Below are 18075 nucleotides of genomic sequence, written 5' to 3'. Positions count from 1 at the left end.
TCAGAAGTCTGTCTGAAATCAATTTCGTGAGGTATCTTCGTGCAAAAACGCTGGCTGCAGAGTCACTGCCAATAAGGAAACAAGTCAACAAGTCAGCTGCCTTAAATTAGCTGCACTTTACACCACTGCATATTCTCAATCTCTTGGTGAGGAAACGGAAGAGGAAGTGATGATGTTTAAGGAGTTATTTATTGACAGACATGTCATTAAGGCCATGAGGTGACCTTAGGAACCACAAACTGCCTGTAATTAGTATTGTTTTTTATTCAGATTATTATTAGTAATCATCCAACATAAACCCACACAATGGTCAAAACATCATGGTTAAAATGGTGTCGGATGCTTGTCAAAGGTGTAGTAGTTTTGTCTGAATGGTGTCTAAACTATAGCTTACTGATCATAATGCAGGCACTGGACTGGAAAGACATTCTCTCTCTCTCTCTCTCTCTCTCTCTCTCTCTCTAACCCCACAGTCTGACCTCTCCTTTTTTGTTTCCGCTCATGTTCACGCTTAATTCGTCCTCTGTCTCATTTCATGTGTCCGCACATTACACTGTTTAAAGGCCCTCTTTGTGTGATGACTGTCTCTTTAAGTAATGAATGGAGAACTCTGTAAGAGGAGATATGTACTATATGTTCCTTTATTCGTGGCTTTATGGATTGTTGCTCACACATATTTTTAGCACTATATCTCTTTTCTACTGAACTTTAAATTAAAATGATGATAATATAAAGATAAACAGAGAGACCAGATGACCAGGATAGACTAAGATTTTTAAAGGAACACTCCACTTTTTTTGAAAATAGGCTCATTTTCCAACTCCCCTAGAGTTAAACAGTTGGACCCGGAGATCGGCTGAATGGATTCGAAAACGGTAAAACTCAACTGTTTAACTCTAGGGGAGTTGGAAAATGAGCCTATTTTCAAAAAAAGTGGAGTGTTCCTTTAAAGATACACAGGGAGCTTTAAGGGCATAAGTTGAGTCATCAGATAGAAACCCTGCTCAGGCATGTTTCTACATTTCATGAGGCTGTAAATCAACTTGAAGTCAATATGTTTTTTTTTATTTTTTTTTTTTTTATCTTTATACGTTTCTATTCAGTACAGTCTCATTTAGGTGCAAAGAAATTAAAATGTCTACGTTAGCAATGACATCTCACAATATTTCTACAAAGGTACCTGCAATTAACACAAGATAACATTTGAAATGTCAATCAGAAATGGTATAAGGGTCAGTGACATGATGCTCTTTTCATCTTATCTGTAAAATGCAATTCACACATACAAAAACTTCCTCTTCTGAAAGGAACATGTTTTAATTTCTGAATTAAAATTCATTTTGATATTTGTTTGGGGACAAAGTAAAACATTAAGCAAATAATGCCACATTAAAAGAATTAAATTCTTGAAAAGATAACTTTATTTAAAAGATTTACTCTTATTTTTAAAGATGATAGTCTTTTATTATTATTTCCTATAATAATAATAATAATAAAAATATCAGATAATTTGAATGTTTTATGTACAAAAATAACACTAAAAATAATAATATTTATTAATATTTTTTTGAACAATTAAGTCATTTTATTTATAAAAAATACTTTGATTTAAACATTTTTTAGAAAATAACGCTTAATTAACTTTTCCTGAAAAAGGTTTTTAAAAAAAAAAAAAAAAAAAGTAACCTAAAAATGATAAAATCTAAATTAACTGGTTTTGTTCATGTCAAAATGTTATTCAGGTTACCTCTTTTTACAGTGTATATTTCTAAGAACTTGACACATGGACACATTCATGTCACTGACCCATAAAGCTCTTGGAAAACACAGAGAGGAGGATTATCTCTGTGTTTATTTAACTAAATATTGTTTACTCTCTCCAAGAATCCCCACATCAAAGTTTTACTGCACACAGTCACTCCATCCCTGGGGTCACATTCATGCTGCGGCATGTCTACATATCACATACCTATTAAAAAAATAACTCAGTTTCAGAGGATATTGTGCAGCCTATCAGACCAGATTGTCACGTTTGGTTTACTTGTTCACTTTTAGAGTTTGTTTTTGGATCATTTTCATGTTTTTCCCTGTCTTCGGTTTCTTACTCAGTTTTCTAGTCTGTTAATTGGTTCAGTTCTCCTCCGTTCTCTACTTGTTTGTATCTATGGTTACTAACTCCAGTTGTCTCCTGCATTTTGATTCTCCTGTTATCTCCTGAGTTTAATTAAAGACTTTGTATCTGCACTTCCTTGAGTGTGGTGACTAGAACATACCAGAACCCTGACAGAATACAGGACCAGAAAGAGTGATGAGCTACAAAAATGTCTTCTTTGACTTTAGAGAAGTTGTGCTCAATCTACCAACAAGGCCGGAGGATTGAGGACTATGTGCAAGAATTTGTTCAGTCCTGCCATTTGTCATCATGCACTAAGGGTGAGTTAATGGACTTATTTTGAGTGGATTGGACACAGAATTATCTCCATTCGTACCAGTCGGAGATGCTAGCATGACACTCCAGCAGTATCTTGATTTGCTGCTGAGGTGCTTTGGCTCACCTTACACAGTCGGTGAGGTGCGGTGACAAGACCAACGCTAGCCAGCCACATCTTCCCCAGCCCAATACAGACCTCCTGGTACCAACCATCTTCACTTCAGAACCTATCTTTGAATTCCTCCCAGATGTTATTGAGTCCTTTTCAGAGTCTACATCAGAATCTACCTCAGTATGTCCACTCCAAAATCCACTCCAGCACATGAGCCCACTCCAGAATTTAATCCAGTTTGTAAGCCCTGTCCAGAACCTGCTCAACCCTCTAAGCTTAGTCAAAGATGTACATTTACCTCAGCCCAAAAGAGAAGGTTGAGGAAGAAGAAACAGTCCTCAGCTTGTCCAGCCCCTGACCAGAGTCCAGTGCAGGCTCCAGCCCTTGAGCACATTCCAGAGTCCGGTCCAGCTTGTTCTCCAGAATGCTCTCCAGTGTTTGCTCCAAGCCCAGAGCTCAGCCCAGAGAGTCTTGCCCTGTCCATGATGGCTCTGGCATTTATGTGTGTCTGGGCCGCTGAGTCCGCTCCAGTGTCGGCCCCAGCCCCTGAGTCTGCTCCAGTGTCGGAGTAAGAAACTTACTCGAGCCGGGCCAAGGCCATGGAGAACTACCTGCTCCACCGTGGACCCCTGTGTCTCCAGTGCCCTCGGAGGCTCAAGCGCCCCCTGAACTGCCGACTTCGCCCTGGCCCCCTGAACTGCCGGCTCCGCCCTGGAGGCTTCCTGTTCTGCTGTCCCTTGTCAGCCTCCAGGGCGTTTGTTTTTGTTTGTTTTTGATCAGTTTCATGTTTTTCCCTGTCTTCAGTTTCTTACTAAGTTTTCTAGTCTGTTAATTGGTTCAGTTATCCTCCTTTCTCTACTTGTTTGTATCTATGGTTACTAAGTGATTAAGTTCCTCAGTTCAGGTGTGTCTAGTTAGTTTCTCCCTTTGTCTGCTGTGTATATACAGGTGCTGGTCATATAATTAGAATATCATCAAAAAGTTGATTTATTTCACTAATTCCATTCAAAAAGTGAAACTTGTATATTATATTCATTCATTACACACAGACTGATATATTTCAAATGTTTATTTCTTTTAATTTTGATGATTATAACTGATAACTAAGGAAAATCCCAAATTCAGTATCTCAGAAAATTAGAATATTGTGAAAAGGTTCAATATTGAAGACACCTGGTGCCACACTCTAATCAGCTAATTAACTCAAAACACCTGCAAAGGCCTTTAAATGGTCTCTCAGTCTAGTTCTGTAGGCTACACAATCATGGGGAAGACTGCTGACTTGACAGTTATCCAAAAAACGACCATTGACACCTTGCACAAGGAGGGCAAGACACAAAAGGCCATTGCAAAAGAGGCTGGCTGTTCACAGATCTCTATGTCCAAGCACATTAATAGAGAGGCGAAGGGAAGGAAAAGATGTGGTAGAAAAAAGTGTACAAGCAATAGGGATAACCGCACCCTGGAGAGGACTGTGAAACAAAACCCATTCAAAAATGTGGGGGAGATTCACAAAGAGTGGACTGCAGCTGGAGTCAGTGCTTCAAGAACCACTACGCACAGACATATGCAAGACATGGGTTTCAGCTGTTGCATTCCTTGTATCAAGCCACATCATGAACAACAGACAGCGTCAGAAGCGTCTCGCCTGGGCTAAAGACAAAAAGGACTGGACTGCTGCTGAGTGGTCCAAAGTTATGTTCTCTGATGAAAGTAAATTTTGCATTTCCTTTGGAAATCAGGGTCCCAGAGTCTGGAGGAAGAGAGGAGAGGCACACAATCCACATTGCTTGAGGTCCAGTGTAAAGTTTCCACAGTCAGTGATGGTTTGGGCTGCCATGTCATCTGCTGGTGTTGGTCCACTGTGTTTTCTGAGGTCCAAGGTCAACACAGCCGTATACCAGGAAGTTTTAGAGCACTTCATGCTTCCTGCTGCTGACCAACTTTATGGAGATGCAGATTTCATTTTCCAACAGGACTTGGCACCTGCACACAGTGCCAAAGCTACCTGGTTTAAGGACCATGGTATTCCTGTTCTTAATTGGCCAGCAAACTTGCCTGACCTTAACCCCATAGAAAATCTATGGGGTATTGTGAAGAGGAAGATGCGATATGCCAGACCCAACAATGCAGAAGAGCTGAAGGCCACTATCAGAGCAACCTGGGCAGTGCCACAGACTGATCGACTCCATGCCACGCCACATTGCTGCAGTAATTCAGGCAAAAGGAGCCCCAACTAAGTATTAAGTGCTGTACATGCTCATACTTTTCATGTTCATACTTTTCAGTTGGCCAAGATTTCTAAAAATCCTTTCTTTGTATTGGTCTTAAGTAATATTCTAATTTTCTGAGATACTGAATTTGGGATTTTCCTTAGTTGTCAGTTATAATCATCAAAATTAAAAGAAATAAACATTTGAAATATATCAGTCTGTGTATAATGAATGAATATAATATACAAGTTTCACTTTTTGAATGGAATTAGTGAAATAAATCAACTTTTTGATGATATTCTAATTATATGACCAGCACCTGTATGCCCTCAGTGTTGAGTTAGTTCTTTGTCCTGTATTGTCTTTATTTAGAGTGTGTTCATGCTAGTTAGATTCTCCCGTTGTCTCCTGCGTTTTGATTCTCCTGTTATCTCCTGAGTTTAATTAAAGACTTTGTATCTGCACTTCCTTGTGTGTGGTGACTAGAACACACCAGAACCCTGACACAGATATGGTTCTCCTTCCTTATTCTTGTGTTTCTGTCAGTGTTGTTGGTATAAGATGTGTATGTTGGTATATTTGTTAAGTCAAAAGACTGATTTTTGCATGTCTCAACAGGTTTCAGCATAGATAACTCTCAGGGTTTTAACGTGGGGACTTCTGACGCTATGATCTTCTCAGGGTCAGCAGAAGAACAGTTTGGTTACACTGTACAACAGTTCAGCAGTGGTCAAGAAAAATGGTAAGATGTGTAAAATTAATGGGAATTGTGTGCTATTTATTTATTTAATGTGACAATTTTTGTTTGTCCCTATTTTGGATTTAGTTTTATTTGAGAATTGAGCAATACTCTTTATTTACCAAACACAAGAAGGATCGTTTAACTAACATTACTTTCTCCTTTCTCAAGTTTTATTAGATTTCGAGGGTGGTCACATGACCTGAGCAACAGGCCTATGACCCTCCTCAACAATTTTTTCAACAATTTATTACAAGTTTAACAAAAATTCCATTTTAGGGCCTTATGAAATAGTTTTTTTTCTTCTTCTTCTTCTTCTTCTTTTTTCTCAAATTCTGTGTTTTCCATTTAATTTTTTTTTTCTGGATTCAATTTTAATGGTTTAATTGCATTTTCAAAAAAATAATCAAAAATCCTGTTGAATCAGTTTAATTCTTAAAACCTTAACAATTTAATAATTTATTTTTTTATTTTTTTATTTTTTTACAATAATAGAGCCCTGTGAATGAATATTGTATTTATTTTTCCCCCCAGAAATTCTTTGTTGTGTGTTTTAAGTTTTCTGGATTTATGATTTAATTATCAACTGTGGTAATCAAATGAAGGCATAAAGCATAAAGACTATTTAAATAGTCTTTTAAAATGCAATCAAATGAAAATTAAACAATTCCTTTGGCAAGTAAAGTGCTGCCCAGGAGAGGTTTACTTCAAAAGCCCTACTATTGATTTATTCATCTAAAATTTGCCAAATAGATTCCGAGTTTTCTGCATGGCAGAAATGATAGGACCCTTCATGCTGCCCTGAGTATGTATGTACACTTGCACGCACATTCTGATGACTGATAGCTGTTTTCCCCTGCAGTATCACTCCTCTCAATATACAGCACACACACGCTTCCTGTTCTCATTAAACTTGCCTGCATCCGGGAGATCACAATAAAAGTTTCTTTAGAATCTATCTGCAGGAAAATGAAGGTTTTCCCCTCATTCACATAATAGCTACTCTAACATGTTTCAAAACAACAGCAATAAGTCACACAGTTGTTAGTAATATACAGCTTTTCCTCTAAAACACAAGAAAAGTTTAATTTTACACTGTTCACAACTTCCCTAAACATCAGATATCTCTATAATTACTGCACAGAAGGAATGCTGGGGTCACTTCATATAGCCTAATTTGTTGTGCCCATATAAAGTATGTTATTGTTCGCTTATGGTCACCTACACTGTCTAGACACGCTTTAAGCAAGTATTTCTTAACATTCTCCCTGTTGTGCAACAGGTCAGATGAGGCATTTCCTGCTCTAGCATGCGCTGCATTGAAAGGTTCTGGCGACATCATGTTTGTTAGATGGCTCATTCTTCTGTGAATGGTGCTGATGTCATCATTCTCGCTGTGAGTCCAGCATTAGCTCTGTCTCACTGATCTGGTTTGGCCTCCCACAAAACCCCCCCCCCCAAAAAAACAAAAAAACAAAAAAAAACAAACAAAACACATTTCCATAGACAATGAGTCATTATTACCCAGAATCCCATTCATCTTATTTACTCGGATGTACTTTGAAAGTTGATTTACATCACGTTTTCTAAAATCCCCTGAACTTTCCCAATGCACTTTAGTGTCCTATTACTTTTCTCATTAGGATTTTTTGTTGTTGTGAGAACTGTTAAATGTGGTAGATAAACTATCTACCACATTATCTAACTAATTTTGATGACCAAAAACTAAATATTTAGCAAAACATTTTGCATGCAACCCTGTTACTGCATGATTTTCCCCATTACAGCATTTTTTATTTTAACACTCATTAAGTAACATGGCTTGAACAAAAGTGTCTTAATTTTTACACAAATTGTATTGAAGGTATTTGTCAAACTAAACCATTCAACTCTTTAATTTAATTTATGGTAAATTTTATCTTTAATTTACAGTAAACAAACATTTATCAATAACTAAAAAACTCTCAAACTTCTCAAATTAGCTAGCCCCTAGCTTAATTTAGTCTAAATTTGCAACCCTGTTGTCACGAAGGTTAAACGTGGTGTAGGTAGAAGACAGACGATGATGGAGAATTCACAAAATGACTTTATTAAAAGAAAGATAACCATAACCAAACCAGACCATGAGTTAACGACAACCAGAACTGGAAACACAGGAGCTAAATACTCAGGCAGACATGGTTAATTAATAACAAACAGCTGAAGAGAATGATTAATTATATCAGAATCTACCAGAGACTAAAGACTGGCGGGAACTAGAACAAAGGAGACAGGAGACAGTCCATGAAAGTGGAATTAAGACAACATTGACAAAATATGTGTTACACCTATTACCCATTCTATAATACCCATTTAATTTAATTAGTATTTCAAAAAAACTGGCTTAAATAAAATAAGAACATATATAAAACATGTATGCTCATGACATCACCTCTTTCACAATTTCTTGTTTTTGTAGTTTACATGGAGACGATACCAGTATTGTTTTCAAAATTTGAGGTTTCAGGCCATTAAAACGACGTTGTCATGTAAATGAATGCGCAAAACATGTAAAAGGCCTCTTATATATTGTGCAATGTGTCTGTTTAATGAGAATTGATTTTGTTTTTCTTCTGTCACAGAATGGGAAGTGAGTGAGTTTGTGTGTCACTGTTTGAGGAGTGCTGTGTTTAGTCTGGGCAAAGGGCCTTATCACATTATAGTGACCTAGTAGTGATATTCTGTGTAATTTAGTGGGTGTGTTTAGATTATATAATGGATGTTCAGTGCACCTACACACACGTAATCTTGGAAATGGTTTCAAATACACACTGCTCATTAAAATGTGTTTCTGCAATCCTGTCTTGTAGACTATCTTTAATAACTGCTATGTGCTCAGCAAACTCGCCTGAACCTGTACTTCAGGATAGCAGTACTGAACTAACACTACTGTTCCTCAGGCTCCTTGTGGGTTCTCCTTGGAAGGGATACAATCAAAATCGGAAGGGAGAAATCTATAAGTGTGAAGTTAAAGTTAACAAGCTTGGAACCAGCTGTCAGGCACTTAACCTTCAGAGTAAGCAAATATTTCCCATCATTCCCAGTGAGATACATCAAAAAGTGTTATCTGTTCATAGAGCAATGTCATAATCTCATGCTGTGAAGTTCAAAAGCAAATTAAAGAAATATTATTTAGTAAAGCTGAAGGCTGAAGTGTTTAAACCATGTTTAATATGCCCTCAGATTCTGTCGATATGCCAAAAATCTCCAACAGCAACAACATCAACATGAGTCTAGGTCTTACTCTAACTACAACAACCAAAAACAACGGGTTTATGGTAAGACTGTTGGGTGCCTCTACCTGTCCTACATTTCTGCAAAAAAACAAAAATGAACACTAGTGGCAGTAAAACACCAACAACCTTTATTCCTTCTCACACAAATTAGGATTACAGCGGCAAATTATCAATTAATAAAGATTTGTTTTTCTGCAGTCCCTTGTACAGTACTATATTATGACCTTAAAAACACTTTCACCGTAGTGCATGACCTGTAAAGTAATACATTTTGACATTTGCATCACATTAACAGGTCCATATGTGTGGCTTTTCTGATGTAGTAAACTTGCTTGGTAGCTCACCTGGTACATTACACTTGAGATATAGAGCACTCAGATGTAAATGGAATAGATGCTTCAACAAAATGTGTTTTATAATCTCACTTCTGCTTTTGTTAACACTATCGATTAGGTTTAGAGTAGGGTTTAGTATATGTGGTATTTTATATTTTCCAACTAAGTAGAGAGTTAACTTTAAATTTAGCGCCACTAATTGAACATTTCATTTCCAAACTGACGCCATATGCACAACAACCAATGTAATAAAACGTTGACAGATTCACAATTCTGTTTTGGATAAAACTGAACACGCTTTTACCGCCAATCACTCTGCAATCACAATTCTTTTGTTTAAAACAGAGAGTACGATTCTCCCACGATTCTGAACAGACAACTAAACAAAATAACATCTAATTTTCTAGAGGTTGTGACAAAATATTTATTGCTGCAGTCTATATTTAAAAAAATAAATATTTAATTAATCTGAATTAATTAAAAAATGTTTTGAATTAATAATTCAGTGACTCTCTCATAAAGACTTGTTTCATTACTGGATGAATCAGTGTTTTTAAACTAATCTCTTGAATGAATGATTCAATGACAAATACATTTTTAACAGTCACTTGTTGCCACCTACTGGTGTAACGATATAACTGATACAATCTTTATTTGAAGCGTCAAGTTACTCAAGTTGTCATTTAGGAATAAGATTGCATGGGTGTTGTTTGAATCAAGATTGTGATCATTTAATGATTAATTGTACAACTAATAAGAAGTTCTACTTCTTCGAAAAGTAAGTTCTTCTACATGCGTTTATGTGGGATGTCATATGCTCATTTATTACATTAAGTTATATTTGTGTTTCAGATATGTGGTCCTCTATGGGCTCAGCTCTGTGGAAGTCTGTACTTCTACCCAGGAATCTGTGCAGAAGTGAGCCCACAGTTTACGCTCCAGCCACCCTTCTCCCCTGCCATTCAAAGTACAAACACACTTCCAAGTTCTGTTTTTGAAAGTTTACTGTTCAGGTTAATCTTTATTGGGAATCTCCAGCAAAATATTAACATGTATGTTTATTTTTTCTTTCAAACAGCTTGTGGTACTTTTATGGACATTGCCATTGTTTTGGATGGATCCAACAGTATATACCCATGGGAACCAATCGTCGCTTTCCTCAAGAAACTTTTGGAAAACTTAGACATTGGACCTCAAAACACTCAGGCCAGTCAAACCGCTTGTGTACAGTTTGTTTAACCTGTTTTTTCTTGTCTGTGTTGATTATTTACATATATTTCTGATTTCGTTTGTAACAGGTCAGTGTGATGCAGTACGCTGTTGACACCTCGTTCGAGTTCTATCTGAATTCCTTTCAGACAAAACAGTCCATGATTAAAGCAGCTTCAAATATTCAGCAGAAACAAGGATTAGAGACTAATACTTTCAGAGCCATTGATTTTGCCAGGTATGCATGATTCTTTCTAAACAACTTCACATGAGTGAACTACTGTTATTGAAATATAGTAAAGAACATGGCCTCAAAGTCCAGTAGTGGACATATGTAAATCATAGGAGAGGAGCATTTTCAACTCATTTTTCATTTTTTTATGTCTCAAAGATGAACATTTCCTCCATGCCGTTTTCTCTACATCACAACTGAAAGATATTGTGTTTACTATTCTATGATGGAAATGGCAGTGGTGCAAATTACATCTTTAACATTTTTGGAATAAAATGGTTGATTTCTTTGTCTAGCTAAGGCTAATTTATTATTATTAGTAGTAGTAGTAGTAGTAGTAGCAGTAGTAGTAGTATTACACTTTTTTAGAAATGAGAAATTTGATTAGAAATGAGACTTAGTATATTCTGGTCAAAAGTGATCAAGTAAAAAATAAAATTATAAATGTATACATAAAAGACATTTGAAACCAGCAAAAATAAATAATGAAGGCATGATAAAAAAAAGTTCAAGTCAGCTTTATTCTGTTTAATATAACAAAAAGGGGGGACTGTGATTCAAAAGTAGGTTTTACACTCTAGTTTTACACAGTTTTTGCACTAAATGCTTTCTTTTCTCTTGGTGGGTTTGTGTGCATGTCTGTGGGTGATTGGATCTCACAGAAAGGAGGCATTCCTAGCCAAAAATGGAGGTCGTCCTGGGGCCACTAAAGTGATGGTGGTGGTAACTGATGGAGAGTCACATGATGCAAATCTAAGGAAAACAGTTATTCCAGCATGCGAGAGCCAAAATATTACTCGCTTTGGCATTGCGGTTAGTGAAAATAAAAAGATATGCAGTCCTAAATGAAGGCATATATGGATATTAATATTCAGTATATATATGAATTTTGTGAAGAGATGGATTTTTGCACTTTTCTAGGTGCTTGGATATTATTTAAGGAATGACATTGACACAAGCAAACTCATCGCTGAGATTAAGTCAATAGCCAGTAGTCCAAGCGAGAAATACTTTTTCAATGTGTCTGAGGAGGCGACGCTTATAGAGATTGTCGGAACTCTTGGAGATCGAATCTTCAACATTGAAGGTCCATGATTATGTCAATTTGCAGTGTTTCATATAGATTAAAGCCTTTTAAAAGTAATGTAACAGACATGTGTTTCTTTACAAACATATATTACATGTATGTCAATAACAGTTTTCTTTGTTTTTGTTTATTGATGTCTTTAGGTGTTGGAAAAGGTACTGCGGATAATTTCAAAATGGAAATGTCCCAAGTGGGGTTCAGTGCACACCAGACCAGAAATAAGGTGCCAGCTCTTTATGTCGGTGTATTTCCATCTATGTTTTTAGATGTTTTTTTTCTCCTGGTGGTTTACATTGAGTCTTGGTTATAGGATTTGGTCCTACTGGGAGCAGCTGGTGCATATAATTGGATCGGGACTGTTGTTCACCAAACTGCTCAGAAATCAGACATTTTGCCCAAAACTGCTTTTGAGAAAGTCTTGGAAGATAGAAACCATAGTTCATTACTTGGTAAGCACTGTACCAAGAGTATAGATAAGTTATTTTTGTTGAACTGAAATATTAAATATTTGCCATGCATTTTTACATTAACACTGGACTATTTCTCCAAAAGGTAGCATATTAGCTCATTTTTGTGTATAAATATTTTTTTCTCAGTTTTTGATTCTTTCCCCCTGTCATATATTCAGGCTACTCTGTCAGCTCTGTGACTGACGGCTCGTCTGAGTTTTATGTGGCCGGAGCTCCTCGTGCCGTTCATAGAGGACAGGTTGTAGTTTACACTATTAACAGCCAGGGACAACCCGTCATCAAAGATTCGCAGAGAGGAGATCAGGTACATTTAACACTTAAAGGATTAATTCACTTTAAAATGAAAATTACTCCAAGCTTTACTCACCCTCAAGCCATCCTAGGTGTATATGACTTTCTTCTTTCTGATGAACACAATCAGAGTTATATTAATAAATATCCTGATGCATCCAAGCTTCGTAATGGTAGTAATGGGACTAATGAGTATAAAGCTCAAGAAAGTGCATCATCCATCATAAACATACTCCACACGGCTCTGGGGGGTTAATAAAGGCCTTCTGAAGCGAAGCGATGCATTTGTGTAAAAAAAAAAAAAATCCATATTTAACAAGTTATAAAGTAAAATATCTAGTTTCCACCAGACTGCCTCCCATATTCAACTTACATAAAAAGCGTAAACTGACGTCATGTTTTGAACTGCGAGAGGCATTACACTTATACGGAAGTCGGTCTGGCTGAAGCTAGATATTTTACTGTCTAACTTGTTAAATATGGATATTTTTCTTACACAAACGCATCGCTTCGCTTCAGAAGGCCTTTATTAAGCCTCCAGAGCCGTGTGGAGTATGTTTATGATGGATGGATGCATTTTCTTCAGCTTCATAGTCGTTATTTCCCATTCACTACCATTATAAAGCTTGGATGCATCAGGATATTTATTAATATAACTCTGATTGTGTTCATCAGAAAGAAGAAAGTCATATACACCTTGGATGGCTTGAGGGTGAGTAAAGCTTAGGGTCATTTTCATTTTAAAGTGAACTAATGCGTTAATGACCTTGAGTTTCATTAGACAGAAAAGTCCTGTAATATGTAATTGTGGTGTCTGTGGTTTGCAGATCGGGTCTTATTTTGGCAGCGTTCTCTGTCCCGTTGATGTGGACACTGATAGGTGTGACTGATCTGCTGCTGGTTGGAGCTCCGATGTACATGAGCGAGGAGAAGTCTGAAACAGGACGAGTCTACCTGTTCACCATTACCAAGGTGATTTTGTATATTGTGCTTTGTTTATTTTTCTTCCATTTCTTTTTCTTTTCCTTGCCCTTCTCTTTTTTCTGTAGTTAGCTACCCTACAACCTATTAATAAAGAGAAGGTTGTAAAAGAGATGTACATTAACGCTGCATACACACCAGTACAACAACAGAGTAGTATGTCCGAATACATAGTCTTCGAAAAACAGTAGGCAAAAAGTACCCGAATGACCTCCTATTTCTGCCGAGATTCTGAAGTGTGCATTCAGTGGACACCTTACTATCCCATGAGGCCACAGGAGAGAATTTGTGAATGGCGCTGAAGCAACAGACACCACAGGTTACATGACAGTAGTGACAACATGGTGTCCAAATTTCATACTACACCCATTCATACTATATACAATGTACTTTTTAATGGTCGTGAAGTAAGTTTCAAACCAAATGTGGCACCTACTATACAGTACGCGATTTTGGACACAGCGTCAGAGCTGTTCACGTTTCTGTGGCAACACTGTCAATGGCAAAATGAATCTGCAGTGGTCAGGTGGTACAGCGGTCACGTGGTACAAGTCGGAGCTCTCAAAAAAATCAGAGTTTACAAGTTGTAATTATGAGGATGTGAGCGCTTTTTACGGGTTGGATAATACTGTCATATATCACTTATTACACAGCTTTTCACCATATAAATTTTGAAGGGAACATGAAATATTGATTTGAGAAGAAACTATTTTAAAATTATCATATTACCCATTACAGTGGACAAAACAATCATTCTAGCAACAAGATGAACATTTCAACAATATTATCATAGGCCTACTATTAATACTAATTAATAGTAGGGAATACAGGGAAAAAACGACCTCGGAATGTTCATCAGAATCAAGCAATTCAGAGAGCCGTGTAATAAGACCACTTTATTGTTCATTTTATTATTTAATAGGGTATCTTGAGTAACCAGGGTTTTTTGGAGGGTTCTCAAAAGAACGGTCGGTTTGGGACGGCCATCACTGTCATCCCAGATCTGAACATGGATGGCTTCAGTGACGTGGTGGTTGGTGCCCCAATGGAAGGCAATGGCCAAGGTGCCATTTACGTCTACTATGGAGACGGAAAAACCATCAGAAAGCAGAGCTCACAGGTAGAACGAAACACTTCATTGAGCTCTCAACACATATCAAATATAATTGCAAGCATCAAAATTCAGAATATTCATTCAGAAAATTATTGGAACGAAACTGGACCCAGCGATGAAGTACTTCGGCCGTTCTCTAGACGGCAGAGGAGATATGAATGAAGACTCAATCCCAGATGTCACGGTGGGGGCTTTTGGGAAAGTCGTCCAACTCTGGTGAGAATTTGAACCAATTGATTTTCATACTTTGTGGGGGGTATAAAACAGCTCGATTAGATCATCCCATGTAACGTGATACCATGCTAATTTGTACTACCTCATTAACGGCCCACCTTCAACAATTGAGTGAAGTGTGTAACAGCTGCATCGACGGCCTCAGTCATGGTGGGATATTTGAATGTGTTTGTGGCCAGGGAAATGATCGCTCCAGCTGTCCTCTGGAATCCCATTTTTCACCTCAGCAATTCTCTAAGCATCAACTTTCTGTGGGACTCTTCTGTTTGTTCCAAAATGCATAAATCAATTGAACGGTTGAGTTTTAATTGATGCATTCTTGAACTCTTTCATTGTGGTTTTAGGAGTAGAGCAGTTGCAGTGGTCACAGCCAAGGTTTCCTTCACCCCTGATAAGATTAGTATCCTGAGTAAACCGTGTCGCTATAGTGGAAGGCAGGTGTCCTGCTTCAAGGCTAAAGTGTGTTTCAGTGCAACATTTAAACCAATGAATCCACTGGGGCCAGTGGGTAAGGATATTGATTCTGGTCTGGGTCATTTTTTTTAGGAGATGAACACTTTTGGTCAAAGGAAGTAATGCATTTAAACATCTTTTTTTAAAAACAGATATCAAGTACAACCTGAGCCTGGATGCTGACCTGCAGTCTTCTCGGATCAGCCCTAGAGGTCATTTCAGCAACATGGATCGGGTCATCCAGAAAGACATCAGCGTCTCTGCGAAGGACATATGTGAAGAGCATGATGTCTATGTGCAGGAGACTCCTGACCTTGTCAACTCAATTGCTTTGCGTGTGGATGTAGTTCTCAGCTCTACAGACGCAAAAACTGTTTTAGACATCTTCAGTCCTAATGCGTGGGAGTTTTTTGTGAGTGTTGCAAGAAGCAAATTCCGGGTTTTAAGTGCCTGTGGTTTACTGTGATGGACATGTGTTAAGAACAAGGGCAATTAAATAAACAAATCAATCAACTAGGGGATTTCTAATCTTTTAATCTTAATGACCTCCAAATATGATTATCCTTTTTATGAGCATCCCCCTTCCTAGAGTATAAAGACTGTGTTTATAAATTATCTATCAAATTTTCCATGGAACCCCTTGGCCCCCAGTTTAAAAAACCTCTGACTTAGGCTTTTAAGAATAGTAGAATTCATCATCTTTGTTCAGGAAACTCTTCCTAAATTCTTGTGCTTAATCTGGGGTTTCTCTGGTCCAGATCCCATTCTCAAAGGACTGTGGCCAAGATGAAGTTTGCTTCAGTGACTTGGTACTGACTGTGGAGAGTGAACAGAAACTTGGGTAAGATTCCTTCAACCATATGACTTCACTGTAAACCCGAATAACTTGGGCTAACTCAAAACATTTGAGGTAATCAGTTACATCAATTTTTTTTTTTTTTAGTTATGATGTTCCCAATTTTAAGTAAGCAGAACTACCAAGTTTTGAGTTTGTAGTACTCATGCATGTTAATTGCTCCTAACTTTAAGTTCTGAATTAGCTAACTTAACTTGAAATATTGAGTACACTAATTTATACATTTAACTTAAAATGATCAGGTTATCTCAATGTAAATATTTTGCTAGCTATATCAAACTAATTCAGAAAATGCCAATTTGCTAACATGTTAACAATAGCAAGGTGTAGCACTTACTGAATGAGTACAGCAACTTAAAACATGTAACTTATCTGCTCTCAAACCAAGCCGCATACGCCACTTGTCACCACGATGGTAACTCCCCAAAAACCCACATTAACAGAAACTCTTCTAAATTAGCATATCAAAACATTAATCACTACTAAATCTCCCTTGCCATTAATCTTGCATAAAAAACATTAACACTTATTTTTAGCATTTACTCTCCCTTTTGAGTGCCATGGGCAAAGCATGCTGGGAAATAGAAATCCCAAACTAGTTGTAGTTAAATGCAAGTTAGTCTAAATGACAAGAAATGAGTTCATACAACTCAAAACAATGAAAGAGTTCAGTTTACTTGAAATGCTGTGAACTCAAAAGAAAATGAAAGTTCTAAATACTCATAACAGTTAATTTAACTGAACTAATTTGTTTAAGTTTGTCTCAAACCAATTAAGTATTTTGAGCGTTAAGGTTACAGTGTTGAAAAGGACAGAAGTGATGATAAATGATCTTTTAAAAGGAAATTTGAAATTAGCACTGCATTTGCAAATATTTAATTAACTAGCACCCATTTTCTTATGTGAAACATTTTGATAGCACATCCATATAAATCTTTTACACTCTCAAAAATATAGGTTCTTTATTAGCATTGATGGTTCCATGAAGAACCTTTTAATATTTAATGGAACCTTTCCATTCCATTAAAGGTTCTTTATAGTGAAAAAAGAAAAAAGGTTCTTTACATTATTAAAATTATTTTTTACACACAGAGGAGAAATACAATGGTTATTTAAAGTTCTGTTCACTGAAAGGTTCTTTGGGGAATCCAAAATAGTTCTATTGCATTGCTGCGAAAAAAAAAAAAAAAAAATTGTAAATATACAAGTATGTATGTGTTTTTTTTATTAGTTCTAGCAAAAGTCCACTGGTGGTCAGCCAGAACAAGAAAAGACTCTCCTTCACTGTGACAGTGATGAACAGGAAGGAAAATGCGTACAATGCACGTGTGTCAGTCATCTACTCCAGAAACCTGTTCTACGCTTCTTTTACACCACTGGTACTTTACAACTAATCCAAACAATTCATCCGTTATATTCTACTTGACATCAGCAGTACAATATATGATTGTGAAAGTAATTTAAGTAAAACTGGGCAGGATTCGGGCTACAGGCTCACCAAATTCCTGTTTCTCCCACAAATTTATCTCACACACTTCCAGATACAAGATTCTAACCATAATTGAAGTATAATATGTGTACTGTATGTTTTACATACACAGCACACACATGTTCTTGAGTTCAAAACAGCTGTTTTTGCTTTCTGATATTCCAGATTGATGGAACGGAGGTGAAGTGCACTCTGATGAAAGACTCAGACACACTCACCTGCCAAGTGAGTTATCCAGCCCTGAGGACAGACCAATTGGTGAGACAGACATCTGCAAGCATTTGTTTTTATATCTAAACTGATATGATTTTAACGGTTTCGTTCTTTTTCCTCAGGTAACATTTGTGGTAAACTTTGACTTTAATATGAATCAGCTTCTAAATGATGCCAGTGTTGTCTTTGAAGCTTTAAGGTAAATATAGAAATTTAGAAAAGTGCAAATATGTGAGTCCCTCAGTTTGGTGCAAATAGGTGCAAATGAGACCACAGATCCACAGGTTTAGTAAAGTATATGAAGATTATCCTGTTAATCAATGTTTGATTGGTTTATTTTC

General features: G+C 37.0%; 1 protein-coding gene across 1 annotated transcript in view; it reads left to right on the top strand.

The window, feature by feature from the left end:
• LOC127520902 (integrin alpha-2-like) overlaps positions 1-18075 on the top strand; it is a 51610-nt gene that overhangs the window by 27994 nt on the left and 5541 nt on the right. Inside the window, exons 14-21 of the mRNA XM_051909614.1 lie at positions 14298-14495; positions 14575-14705; positions 15068-15231; positions 15329-15588; positions 15935-16017; positions 17264-17411; positions 17687-17779; positions 17857-17933. Coding sequence (XP_051765574.1) covers positions 14298-14495; positions 14575-14705; positions 15068-15231; positions 15329-15588; positions 15935-16017; positions 17264-17411; positions 17687-17779; positions 17857-17933 — 1154 coding nt within the window. The remainder of the gene's footprint in view (positions 1-14297; positions 14496-14574; positions 14706-15067; positions 15232-15328; positions 15589-15934; positions 16018-17263; positions 17412-17686; positions 17780-17856; positions 17934-18075) is intronic.

Source organism: Ctenopharyngodon idella, chromosome 10 (genome assembly GCF_019924925.1).
Source record: "Ctenopharyngodon idella isolate HZGC_01 chromosome 10, HZGC01, whole genome shotgun sequence".
NCBI lineage: Eukaryota > Metazoa > Chordata > Actinopteri > Cypriniformes > Xenocyprididae > Ctenopharyngodon > Ctenopharyngodon idella.
This window is presented reverse-complemented; position numbering and strand designations above follow the sequence as displayed.